Here is a 14,349-nt window from a genome sequence, read left to right on the forward strand (position 1 = left end):
TTTGGGAAGTAACAAAGGTACTTATATTTGGTGTGAATTTATTCTCCCTTCTTTCTCTAGTGCTGAGTCCTGTCCCACTCTTATGCCTTCCCTGTGCCTACCCCACCCCACTCCCGTGTGTATGTGTGTGTGTCTGTCTGTCTGTCTTATATGACAAATCAAGGGGAAAGGAAGACTATACCCTTGTGATTATTTTTATTTGTGGAGATTGGCTATAAAGCCAGAGTTAGTTCCTCAGTAGGGCACCTGAGTACCACTCCCATTTGATACCTGGTGTGTTCAGATTCACAAGATTTGTTTAATTTTATTCCTTTTTAGAAATAGTCTGGAAAGTTGATGACCGGCTAGAGAGAATCCCAGGAAAAGAAGATGAACATTCAAGGCAAGCTATTTCTATCAACAGCAAAACCCCGATTGAAGAGAGAGAGAATGCATTTGATAAAACATGTAATGTGGAAACAAGCCTTGTTCCTTCAAACATAACATCTCATACTTGTGTCTCATGTGGAAAGAATTTAGAGTCTACTTCAGAGTTAATTATTAGTGATGGAAGCTATGCAAGAAAGAAACCTGATGAGTGTAGTGAATGTGGGAAGATGTACCACAGAGGGAAACCCTATGAATGTAATCAAAATGGGGAAGGCTATTCTCAGAATGAAGAGAGCATTCTTCAGAAAATTAATATTTTGGAGAAACCCTTTGAATATAATGAATGCATGGAAGCCTTAGACAATGAAGCTGTTTTCCTTGCTCATAAGAGAGCTTATATGGGGGAAAAGCCCTACGAGTGGAATGACTCTGGGTCAGACTTCATCCAGATGTCAAATTTTAATGTATACCAGAGGTCACAGATGGAATTGAAGCCCTTTGAATGCAGTGAATGTGGGAAATCCTTCTGTAAAAAGTCAAAGTTAATCATACATCAGAGGGCCCACACAGGAGAGAAACCTTATGAATGTAACGTATGTGGGAAATCCTTCAGCCAAAAGGGGACCCTCACCGTCCATCGGAGATCACACTTAGAGGAGAAGCCCTATAAATGTACCGAGTGTGGGAAAACTTTCTGTCAGAAGTTACATCTCACCCAGCACCTGAGAACTCATTCAGGTGAGAAGCCCTATGAATGTAATGAGTGTGGGAAAACCTTCTGCCAAAAGACCCATCTCACCCTACACCAGAGGAATCATTCAGGAGAGAGACCCTATCCCTGTAACGAATGTGGGAAATCCTTCTCCCGCAAGTCTGCCCTCAGTGACCACCAGAGAACGCATACAGGAGAGAAACTTTACAAATGTAATGAATGTGGGAAGTCCTACTACCGAAAATCTACCCTTATTACACATCAGAGGACCCACACGGGAGAGAAACCCTATCAGTGCAGCGAGTGTGGGAAGTTCTTCTCTCGGGTGTCGTACCTCACTATACATTATAGAAGTCACTTAGAAGAGAAACCCTATGAATGTAATGAATGTGGGAAAACCTTCAATTTAAATTCAGCCTTCATTAGACATCGGAAAGTACACACAGATGAGAAGCCCCACGAATGTAGTGAATGCGGAAAGCTCTCTCAGTTCTCATATCTCACTGACCATCCTACAGCTCCTTTAGGAGACAAACCCTATGAATGTAATGAATGTGGGAAAATCTTCCTTGACAGTTCAGCCTTCAATGGGCACCAATCACTTCCAAAAGGGGAGAAATCCTATGAATGTAACATCTGTGGAAAATTGTTCTCCGAGTTGTCATACTACACTCTACATTACAGAAGTCACTCGGAAGAGAAACCCTATGGATGCAGTGAATGTGGGAAAACCTTCTCCCATAATTCATCCCTCTTTAGACATCAAAGAGTGCATACAGGAGAGAAGCCCTATGAGTGTTATGAGTGTGGGAAGTTCTTCTCTCAGAAGTCCTATCTCACCATCCACCACCGGATCCATTCGGGAGAGAAGCCCTATGAATGTAGTAAATGTGGGAAAGTCTTCTCTCGGATGTCAAACCTCACTGTACACTATAGAAGCCATTCAGGAGAGAAGCCCTACGAATGTAATGAATGTGGAAAAGTCTTTTCTCAGAAGTCATACCTCACAGTACACTATAGGACTCATTCGGGAGAGAAACCCTACGAATGTAACGAGTGTGGGAAAAAATTCCACCACAGGTCAGCCTTCAATAGCCATCAGAGAATTCACAGGAGAGGGAATGTGAATGTACTGGATGTGGAGACGCTCCTGTGAAATCAAAACGCTCTGAGTATGACGAAATCTAATAGGGAGACAGATGTCACTGAGAGCTCGTGTTTCTGAATGGGGAAAACCATTTAGGCATTAGATTCATCTCCACCTGATTTCTCACAGAGAAGGATCCCTAGGAATGCAAGAAACAGCAAAGCCTTCAGCGAGATCCTACAACCCATTGGGCACGAGATGATTTATACAGGAGTGAAACTTGATGAATATTTAATATTTATTTTGGAATTCAAATTGTATTTACATATCAGGGAATCATACCAAGGCGAGATCTGTCAGAGTGATGAATGTGGGAAAACATTGTCTTGGAAATTGTTATACTAAAAGCCATATTTCTGATGTAAATTCCAATGTTTATAGGAAAGCTATCAGAAGCTATCAGCTCTGAATAAACCATTGTATAAAATGAAGTTTTGGAATCATCAGGAGTTTATAATGAGGACAAAAACATTAAACACATATATGGCAGTTTCTATCATGTTTTTAAAATGCGGTCTAATAGTAATTCTATGCAAATTTGGATTTGAATTATTTGGGAAAAGGAAGTATTCTGAGTATTAAGGTGGCAAAATGTACTAACACAGGATATGTGTTGTTGGTGAGACGTTTGCTATGCACCAGATGGTTAAATGCATACTTTTTTGTTTGTTGGGAGGCATTGACAAATGGGTTTTTGGCGAATGCCCCATCAATAAAGGCTAAGCTGGTGGTTTTTGTAGCGTTTTCAACTACATTTGAACAAAAAAAGATTTTAAAGACATTATTTTCATAAACTATGCATAGATGATTTGGAGTTAAGTCTGTGTCAGTAAAAGGGCATCCACACAGTTTATCTAAACAGCACACAGCTCTCATGCCACTCTGCTTGTCTAATCCATAGGTTTGAGTGCGTGGTGTGCCAATATTATGTAATTCAGAAACTTCATCTCCTTTTATTTGATGTGAATACTATGTCACATTATTTTGTGCACTGCTCCTCATTCCCAGTATTGTGGAACAAATACAAGTTTCTGGCAGTTTTAGTTGATTAACTCAGTGTCCTTTCTTCCCTTATTCCTTGCTGGAAGAGTTTGTTCACCATTTCCTCACATGACACAGAGGGTGAATCCTGATTCGTCTAAACCAATCATGATAATTCCATTCTGATTGCCAGTAACCTGTTTATGGTGGTCACATGACCCAGTTCACTGGGCCAAGGAATGCAAGGGTCATTTAATAATCAAAAATTAATCACTGGACTACATTATGGAAACAGTCTAGGATGCAGAAAAGTCACGTGGTAAAGTCAGCATCCATTAATGTTCTTCATAAGCTATGGATTTGAAAGGAACTTCCCTACTTGGATGAAAAGTCTCTAAAACTGCAACCACCAGCCTACCTAATACTGAAATACTGAAAGTTTTCTCCAGGATGCAAAAAAAAAAAGAAAACCTATATGCTGTCACTAATTGTATTCAGTATTCTGCAAGAGGACGTAGCCAGGAGAATAACGGAAGAAAAATAAAGAACATAAAGATTAGAAAGAAGTAAAACTTTTCTTTGCAGTTGCGTGGTTTTGTACATTGAAAGTTCTGAGGAATGCACAGATAATTGAAATTAATGACTAAGTTTAGCAAGGTCCCTGCATACAAGCTCATTGTGCAAGAATAGTTTTTTAATATACCCAGCAGTGAACATTAAAAAATGAAAAACTTAAAAGCAATACCACTTAAAATAGCATCAAAAATCCTCATGTGCCTGGAGGGAAAATTACCTAATACCATATTTTCAAGAACTGTATCTAGAAAAAAAAAGCTACAAAACTTGAGAGGGCCATATATAGTTCATGGATTCCAGGACAGTTTTAAAAACATCTCAATTTCCCCCAAATAAATTCATATAGTCAATGCAGTCTTAAAGGTCCTAGTAAGTTCTTTAATTAAGCTAACTCTAAAATTCAAATAAAAATTCAGAAGACCAATAATAGTCAAGGCTATCTTCCAGAATAGAGTGAAAGAATTTATATTACCAGGTATCAAGGAAGACCTGTCATAAAGCCACAGAAATTATTATAATTGTGTGGTATTGGTGCAGAGATAAACAAATTGACCATTGGGACAGAGTAAAGATTCCAGAAACACCCATATATAATACAGTCACTTGGTTTTTGATGAAGATGATAATGCAGTGTAATGGGGAAGAGGCTATTCTTTCTAATGTCAGTAATTTTAATAGAGAAGTGGGTTGAGATGGATTACAGATCTAAATATGAGATGTAAAATAAAGCTTTAAGAAAAATTTAGCCGACTGTATGTAACCTTATAGTAAGAAAATTTTTCTTAAGACCCCCCAAATCACTAAACTATAAAATAAAGCCAGTTAATTTAGATATATTAACTTTTTGAAACTTACGTTTATCAAAAGGATCCCATTAAGAAAGCAAATAGGCAAGAAACGGGGAGAAAATACAACTTACGTATATGACAGCAGACTTGAGTGTAGAGGAGGGGGTGGTGATGGTTTTTGGAAGGGGCCAGTTAGTAAATACTTGGGGCTTTGTGGGCTAGACAGTCTCTGTGAACATGTCTGTGTCTCAATAAAACTTTATTCACAAACACAGGCAACAGTCTGGATTTGGCCCTTCCAGCCCTGGATCTAAAATTGAAAAAGAATGCTTACAAATCAACAAGAAAAAAATAGAAAATGGGCAAGAGATTGGGACATCCAGTTAACAAGAGAATATCCAGATGGCCAGTAAACACGAAAAGGTATGTTATTTTTATTAGTAATCAGGGAAATGCAAAATTAAAACACTACCCACCCACTGAGATGGTTACAATGAAAAGCATAAAAAGCAATCAAGTTTTGGCAAGGTAAACAGCAGGAAGCCTACCCTGCTCAAGGTATTGCCAACTAGTATGACCATTTTGGAAAGATGGCTCTTTGAATGTGCGTATACCCTTTTAACCCAAACGTAGCAGATAGGTGCATTTATGTCAACCAAAGGACATGCTAGAATATTCATGGCATAAAACTGCTAAAACCAGAATTCTCTGAAGGCATGCATACAGTAGAATGAATGAACCTACGTGGTATGTTTCACTGCAGAAGACTAGAGTGTTGAGAACGAGTGACCTAAGTATTTGCAATAGGAGCTCGACTTCACAGAGCTGAATGATGGAAGCCAGACACAGAGGCACACACACTGCATGACCATCTGTGTAAAGCATAAGAACATAAAAACTTGTCTATGCATTTAGATACCAGGATAGTGGCTAGCCTTGGGGCAAGGCTGGAAAAGGGGTATTTATCTGGTGCTGGTAATACTGTTTCCTAAATCTGGGTGCTGAATATCTGAGTGTTCTGTGCACTTGAGATATGTGTCTTTTTCTGCATGTATATTGTTTTAAAATCCTGCATCATTTTGTGCAGGAAATATTCTTTAGAGTAGTTTTAATGGCAAATACAGAGATTTCCTACACTGTGACCTTAAAGCTTAATATAAAATATATTTTAAGTAAAATATTTGAAAAGGTGACAGGGCCATTACATATTTTGTCATCCTACCCTTTTGCATATATAAATGGATCTGAACCACCTCTTCCAATAAAGAACTAACGTGTGTAAACATTTCATATTTTCTCAAATGATCTTTCACATTCTGAACTGGGGCTGCGTCTTCTGCATTACTGTCCTCGAGATGACCTTGCTGGGAGGTAAATCCATATAATGGTGACTTTGATTTGATGGGAAGTTGTACTTAGAAGGTTTCCACTCGGTTGTGAGTGAGGACAGTGTGAAAGCTCTGTGTCATAAAAAGTAAGAGCGCTTGGCGGGTGGGGAGGGAAGAGGGCTGGCTGAGCTCAGCGGCCCAGCAAGAAGGAGTTACGGCCATGGGATGGAACAGACTGTGTGCACTTGACTTGATTCCCTTCCTCATACTAGGCAAAGCTTGAAGTGTAAACAGATTAACACCTGGCTGAAGGAGCAGTAATCCAGGAGCTGGGGCTTGATGCTTTGCTCCCCCACCCCATCTGCCTGTTTGTTCCCTCAGTCCGCTGGGCTTGACCACATGCCTCGCGTGAGGCATGTGGTCAAGCATGGCCGTGGCTCCCCTTCCATCCCAGCCAGAGCCTGCATCTTTCACCATGGGGTTACAGTATTCCCCGAATTAAAGGCCACAAAAAAAAACAACAACAACAACAACAAACATATAACCCCCCACCCCCCAACTTGCCACTGTGGTAATCATGACAAAAAAGTTCCCTTTCACATTTAGGAAATCAGATTGCTGTAGTGCCTGTCAAATTGGGGAACTAGTTGAATTGTTGACTTGTGAGCAGAGTATGGAGTGAAAATAACGTCCAAAAATCCTCCAAGGGAAGACAGGACCGTGGTCTCTCTATGGAGGAACATGTGGCCTCTGGGGACGGTGAAGAAACAGGTGCAAATATGGCATCTGCTAAGCACAGCTCCCAAACCGTATTCGTTTCTCCACACAATCAGCTGACCTGACGACAGTGGAACAGGAAAGCAAGTGCTTAGCTCAGGACCACCAGACAACCCTCAAGCCTGACAGGACTGGGGAGTAGATGGAACACACGGGTGGGTGTTCAGCCCTCCCCCTGCCATACTCCCCAAACCTAAGCTTTTGCAGCAACAAGAAAATTGGCATATTTTAGTGGTTAAAACCAAGGAAGGGGGAATCTTGGAGCATGGTGGTTTGGTGGGTGGACAAACAGGAAATGCACACCAGCTTTGTCAGCTTTGGGGTACACGGGTTCTCCAGAAACCCTCACTGGAAAACAGGGGTGTGAGTGGCTTTTCCTGCGGGCAAGGTTCCAGGAACTCCCGGGAGAAAAAGAGCTCCGGCAAAATCTTGAGACTTCAGCCACTAAAAAGGAACAGGTTGAACCACCTCCGCTAAATGAACGTCCTCAAAGAAGCAGTGTATTGTAAAGTGAGGTAGGAATAAGCAAAAAAGAGATGAAGTGTTGAGTATGAACAATAAAGATTCAAGAATTCAGATGAGCCAGTGGCTGATGAACTGGGAGATAACTGTGTGGCAAGGAGTGTTTGCAGAAGGCCTCAGCAAGAATAAAAATGTGTGGGGAAAGGGGTAGAAGTGAGGTTTCCGCAAGATAACAGGAGTCTCCGAAGTGGGGGAGACTGCAGCAGTGAAGAGGAGGAACTACTTGGGGGGGTACTTAATTTTATATATTTGGAAAAAAACAAAATGACCTCAAAAGACCATCTGGTGCTCAAAAAAAAAAAAAAAAAAAGGGAAAGATACGGAAATAGCCATACCTCATCAAAGTGCAATATAAGGATGCTCAAGATAAAATTTTGCAAGTTTCTATAGTCAGTCACTCAAAAGAATAATTTCTCATCTTCCATTGTTGGCTATTGTGAAGTAACATGAACCAGATTTATGCTTCTGACTAAACTGAAAACTTGGACAAAATAAGGTCACTGCTTTGGGACAGTGGGCACAGGACAGTGATCTCCCTGGGTGCCCAGCGTGCTGCTTGGACAGACCTTCTGGACCACAGCGCGGGAAAGGGCACCCCAAGTCGCTGGGCGGTCTTCAAGAGTGGAACAGAGCAGAGCCCCCAAACACCAGGGGCCTCTAGGGCCTTGCTCTTCAAGTAGAGACGTGGCTCTGGCCTGGGGTGTGGCTAAAGGATGTGGGCGTGGTTATATCTCGTGGGGAGGGGCAATAGTAGGACGGTTGGGTGGTGCGTAACGGGGTGTGTGGCTGTCCTGGGGGCGTGATCTTTATCTGAAGGGTTGGGTGTAACAATGAGTGGGGCGTGGTGATGCCCTGGGGGCGTGGTCAGGAGTGGGGCATAGCTCGGGACGGGGCGTGGTCAGGAGTGGGGCGTGGCTCCGGCTGCAGAAGGCGTCCAAAGCTCCAGGAGCAGCTCAGGCAAAAACCGTGTGGATCTAATAGCCCTAGGGGAGCGGAAGGCCAGTGACCGGGTTGTGGGCGGACACGAGGGCAGTGAGAAGACAGGCAGGCCTGCGGGCGGGTGAGCAGTGACTGAGGCTTGGCTTGAGGGCCGAGCTTCGGGGGCAGTGGGCCTGGGACACGGAAGGGGGAGGGGACAGAAGGGGGAGGAGATGGGGTTGGCAGAGTGGGAGGCGGAGCCTGGACAGAGGGCAGGGCCTCTGACCACCCGGCCCTCGCCGCCTTGCCCCAGCCCTACCTGCCCAGCCATGTGGCACCCGTTTGTCCTGATGCTGCTGCTGCTCTCCGTCGTCCCCATCCCCAGCGCCACTGCCGTTCCCATCCCGGATGCCAGAAGCCAGGACAGCCTGCAGAGCTTTCTCCAAGGTTGCAACCGTCTCTCGTTGGGGTTTGGGGAGAGGAAGAAGACAGAGAAGAAGGGCGGAGCAGACAGCAAGAGAAGTCAGAGGGACACAGAGAAAGGGAGAGACAGAGATAAAGGGAGGGAGCCTGAGGGAAACAGAGATATAACACGACAGACGAAGGTCAGGAATAAGGAGAATGTGGGACGGAATAGACGAGGGACAGAGATTAAAAAAAAAAACAACAAAAAACACAGGGAACAAAATGGGGGTGTGGGTGGACTGGTTTGATCCTCCCGGTCAAAGGGTGGACCGAGAAGGGGGTGGAGGGACAAGGGGCTTAGGCTGGAGCAGACTTGCTATGGGACACAGACAGCTTCCCCTCTGCCCCATGGACTTAAGTGCCTCCGCAGGAACTGCCACCACACAGAGGAGCAGGGATCCTGGCTGGGGAACAGCCCCCTTTCCAGCTAACACCAGAGAGCCCCTCCTGGAGTCCAACCTGTTCTCCTTCACCAGGTACTCAAGCTGGAAGAGAAAGAGGGCCATGGGCGATCGCAAATCAAGTTCCTCACTCTGATTGTCCTCTTGGGTTATGAGCCCCAAAGCCCCGGAAGCTGGCCTGCGGCTCTGTGAGCAGCCTCCACGGCTACAGGCCGTCTGCCCCATCTTGAAGGGGGCCTGCCCCGAAGCGAGACCTGGGGCCTCCCTCAGTTCAAACAGCCCACCCCCACGACCCACTTGAGGCTCAGCAGCAGCTGTTGGGGCTGGGGGTGGGCACCAGAGCACTGGCAGGGGACAGACATGTATCTTACCAGACCCCATCCCCAGCTTCATTTAGAAATAAAGTCCTTTCTTACAGTCAGCTGTGCTGTTTCCTTTCAGGGCCTGTCCCCAGTACTTGGCCAACTAAAAATACTTTCTTCTACCTGATTTACAAGCTCCTGTAGCAGCAAGATGATGCATGATGCTTACCAGAGAGTGTGGCTTGCATTTAGTTCTCAAAAATATTTCGTCAACAAGAATAGACACAGTTGAGTCCCCTGTGTGCTGTCCGGAGGGACCCCCTCCCTGACACTCCAGCCCCAAGCTCCCACTTCAATATTGCCTAAAGGGGTGATCACATTGGACTTTTGAAAAATACTGGAGTCCTACTGTCCTAAAGCTGAAATTGAAGGTAACAACACATGTTGATGGGTTGGTGAAAATAAATGGATCATTCGTAGTGGGGGACCTCTACCTCTGTTCAGAGGTGAAGAAGCACTATTTGTTCAATTATGTTTTGAGGTTAAAGTGATGACATATTCCTCTTTGGTTCTGTGTTCTGGTGGCTGTGGGTGTGTCTGGGCCCTATGGCAGCATGGGCATGGCCAGCTGTACCCCAGCCTGTGAGGGTCCTGGCCGTTGTCTGGGTAGGTCCCTGCTTGATCCGAGTCAGGTGGATGTGGGGGCACCAAGAAAGGGGGCAGGGGGCCGAGCCTGAGGCCAGAAAGGTCAGGACCATGCTGATACAGTGGGCCCCGTCTAAGGCCAGATGGGTGGGCCAGATGGCAATTATAAACTGGGCTCAAGGGCACCTTGGTGGCTCAGTCAGTTAAGCATCTGACCCTCCGTCTCAGCTCAGGTCTTGATCTCCGGATCGTGAATTCAAGCCCCATGCTGGGCTCTGCACTAGACATGGAGCCTACTTAAAAAAAAAAAAAAAAAAAAAAAAAAAAAACTGGGCTGAGGCAGGGCTCAGGGTGCAGAGCCGGTGGAGGAGCAACTACACCAGGGACCCAAGTGAGCACACCTGATGGAGATATCAGCCAGCAAGAAATGGCACCCTACTGGTGCAGGGGGAGCCTGCAGGATGGTTGCTGTGCCCTGTTTTCAAGCCACAGTGTGTGACTCAGGTTGTTCTTCGGCTTGTCTCTGGGACCCCCGGCCGATGGAACCATCCAATCAAATGGCAGCTTCTTCTGCTAACAAATTCCTATCCAGTGTCAGCAGGACCTGATATTGGGACCCTCTATATCCTTGGGGCCTGTGCCTCAAAGCTCCAGACAGGTGCATCCAGCTGTTGGTTCAATCTCTGTGCTAGGGCTTTGCTCATACTCTTCCACTGCCTGGAATGCCATCTCTGTTCTCCTCCCCTCATCCACTAGGATGGAAAAGTGTGAGACATCATTACAGAGCCCATAGAAGATATTATGAACATTCTATGCCAGTAAATTTGAAAATCTGGATAAAACAGACAGCTTTCTAGAAAATACAACTTACTGAAACTGACACAAGAAATGGAATCTACAGTTTAAAATCTTCCCATCAAAAAGTCTACAGACTCAGCTCACCTCAGTAGCAAATCCTTCTTAACACTTTAGAAAAATATTAATGGCAATCTTTTTTTTTAATTTTTCCCAACTTTTTTTTTAAGATTTTATTTATTTGAGAGAGAGAGAACAGCATGAGAGGGGAGAGGGTCAGAGGGAGAAGCAGGCTCCTCACTGAGCTGGGAGCCCGATGTGGGACTCAATCCCAGGACTCCAGGACCATGACCTGAGCCGAAGACAGTCGCTTAACCAACTGAGCCACCCAGGTGCCCCTATTAATGGCAATCTTATATAAATGCTTCAGAGAATAGAAAATGTGTGTTAGGAAACCAGAATAGCCTCCTTGCAAAACCTGAAAAGTAAATTTTGAGAAAGGAACAATTTCAGTTCAGTATCTCTCAAAACACAAGTGCAAAGATCCTAAGGTATTAGAATGAATCATCATCCTAAGACAAGTGTGGGAATGGTGACTTAATTAGGTAGAAGAGCTCAGCCATGAGTTTCTGGCCAAGAGTTGTGTGTGCTTGCGTGCATGTGCACGCTTTCAAGAGGAAGGGGAAGCAGGGGTCTCCATTTCCCCAGCTATAAAATGAGAACAGCAGTAGCACCTCCCACAAAAGGGGGACTCCCATCCTCTTAGGCTGCCACTTTTGGTCAGGAGTGTGGAGCTTGGACCTGTGAAAAGGTGTTCTAAACAACTCTTTGTCATCGATGGCTTGGCATCTATTGATCACAGGACCAAACTACCGGCTAATATTTTTTACATCTCCTCTGTGGTCTGGCTCTCGAAGGCACACAAAGATCATGCTGCAAACCATCTGTTCACACACCTTGTCCAGTCAAAAACATCTCCTAGTTTCTCCCTACCACACTGGGAATGAAGGTTTGGTCCCACTTCCTCTCTCTCCCTCTCGCCCCTGCTCCTGCACGTGTTGAGGCTTCGTGTGGTCAGCTCTGCTTGGCACGATGTGCCTCTGTTTTGGGGGAGCTCCCCACCCTCATCCTTTCTGCAAATGCCCTCCTGCCCTCGCCTGGGAGGATGGTGTTCCCTCTCTAATCCGATGGAATCTCTCTGACACGAGGGGCTCCACCAGGAAAACATGAAATTTTTTGAAATTCCAATTTATAAGGACAAGTGCTGAATTTCCTTTCCAGAAAGTTACACTCCCACCACCTGTGTGTGAGAAAGCCTATTTTCTCTCATCTTTGTCAGCTCTGGATTCAGAAACTTTAAACATTTTTTGGCCAATATTTTTGCAAAAGCAAAATATTGCACTTCAATTTTTTTTTCCATTTATTGAATCAAGAGTAAACCTGAGGGGACAGGCACTTCCATAATGGAAGAATAAGGACCTCTGAAAACCTTCTGTTCCACAGAAGCAACAAAACATTGATGAAAACAATGGTCATAATTAACTTTTCCAGAACTCTGGAAATTGACCAAAGACTCACAACAATTTGGGGAGACTATTCAAGAAAAATGGGTGACTGTAAGAACAGTGAACTTTGGGGTATTTAAATTTGCCCTATCTCCATCCCCCTCCCCCCAGCTCTGGGGTTGCCTTGAAAACTAGCAGCCTCTGGAACACAACAGTGGTGAAAAGCATCAGCCTAGCAGCCATCGAAGGGACCAAATGGGCTGAAGCTCCTCAGAAGCTCCCTCCCCAGGGAATTGTCAAAACTTAGCCTATATGGCAGCTCCCCAGAAAAGCCTCATCTGTAGGAACTGTCTTTATTTTCCCTGATTACGAGCTCACTGTGGGAGTAAAGACCTGTCCCTGGGGCATTTGTCAAAACCAATTAGTGGCCTTTTAATCACATTGTAGCTATCTGGGGTGATGATACCAGTTGAGGCAAACAAGAGTCTGGCCAAGAACTTAAAAGGAAAATTTGGGGAGGGGCGCCTGGGTGGCTCAGTCGTTAAGCGTTTGCCTTCGGCTCAGGTCATGATCCCAGGGTCCTTGAATCGAGCCCCGCATCAGGCTCCCTGCTCTGTGAGAAGCCTGCTTCTCCCTCTCCCACTCCCCCTGCTTGTGTTCCCTCTCTCGCTATGTCTCTCTCTGTCAAATAAATAAACAAAATCTTAAAAAAAAAAAAAAGGAAAATTTGGGGGGAGAAGCTCTGACTTAATGCCCCTTGCCTAGGAGGCCATGCACATGCCCAGGAAGTACCATGGACAACGTTAGTCTCACATCTGCTTGGCCTTGAGACTCTGAACAAGCAGGAAATAAAGGCTAGGGCAGAGCTGTTGATTGCTGGGGCAGTGAGGGTGGCCCCAACACGCAAGGGGCCCCTTGACAAAGCCTGGGAGATTTACAGGTTTAAGGCATGTCTGGAAAGATCTGACCAAACATTGCCTGAAAACTAGGATAACTGAGCAGACAAAGGCTTCACACAACAAAGAATACAGACTTTACAGAATTAGTCAAAGAAAATCACCAAATAAGCAGCACAACAAAGAGCAAAAACTCTGAGGAGGGGGAAGGGAATCCCATTGCCACACTGTTATTTTAAATAGCCAGTTTTGTGTAAAAAAGAGAGAGATACATACAAAGAAACAGAAAAATGTGGCCTATACACATAAAATAAAAAAGCAGTCAATGACCCTGAGAAATCCCAGATGTTGGACTTAGTAGACAAAAATTTCAAATCTATTATAAATATGTTCAAGTAAATTATAAAATCTGTGTTGATAGGTTTATAAGATATATTTTGTGTGATGATAATAGCACATACAAATGTGGGGGGAGAAAATACAGGTATATTGGAGGAGTGTTTTTGTATACTATTAAAGTTAGGTTGGTATTAATCCAAGCTAGATTGTTTTAAATTACCATGTTAAATCAGGCGATGCCTGGGTGACTCAGTCAGTTAAGCACCTGCCTTCAGCTTAGGTCGTGATCCCAGGGTCCTGGGACCGAGTCCTGTGTCGGGCTCCCTGCTCAGCGGGGAGTCTGCTTCTCCCTCTCCCTCTGCTCCCGCTGCTTGTGCTCTCTCTCTCTCTCTTATAAATAAGAGAGAGAAATAAATAAATAAATAAAATCTAAAAATAAATAAATAAATAAATAAATAAAATGTACAAAATAAATAAATAAATAAAATCTAAAAAAAAAATAAGAGGTTAAGTCAGAAGACAAGGAATAACAAGTATTGGTGAGGATGTAGAGGAAAAGGAACCCTCATGTACCATTGGTGGGAATGCAAACTGGTGCAGGCACTGTGGAAAAGAGTATGAAGATTCCTCAAAAACTTAGAAATATCATATGATCCAGTAATTCCACTGCTAAGTATTTACCCAAAGAATATGAAAACACTAATTGGAAAAGATATATGCACACTTCTGTTTATTGCAGCATTATTTACAATAACCAAGATATAGACACCCAAGTGTCCATCTACAGATGAATGAATAAAGAAGATGAAATCTTGCAAATGGCAAGATTTCATTGATCTTGAATCTGGCAACATGGTTGGACCTAGAGGGTATAATGCTAAGT

General features: G+C 44.2%; 1 protein-coding gene across 4 annotated transcripts in view; it reads left to right on the forward strand.

Moving 5' to 3' along the window:
- The window catches only part of RBAK (RB associated KRAB zinc finger), a 28,927-nt gene extending 26,357 nt beyond the window's left edge, over nucleotides 1-2,570 (forward strand). For all 4 annotated transcript variants that reach the window (XM_027612959.2, XM_027612957.2, XM_027612958.2 and 1 more), the window contains exon 5: nucleotides 319-2,570. In XM_027612959.2, the coding sequence (XP_027468760.1) occupies nucleotides 319-2,237 (1,919 nt within the window). In that variant the 3' untranslated portion in view covers nucleotides 2,238-2,570. The remainder of the gene's footprint in view (nucleotides 1-318) is intronic.
- The last annotated feature ends 11,779 nt before the right edge of the window (nucleotides 2,571-14,349 follow it).

Source organism: Zalophus californianus, chromosome 10, assembly GCF_009762305.2.
Source record: "Zalophus californianus isolate mZalCal1 chromosome 10, mZalCal1.pri.v2, whole genome shotgun sequence".
NCBI classification, from domain to species: Eukaryota; Metazoa; Chordata; class Mammalia; order Carnivora; family Otariidae; genus Zalophus; species Zalophus californianus.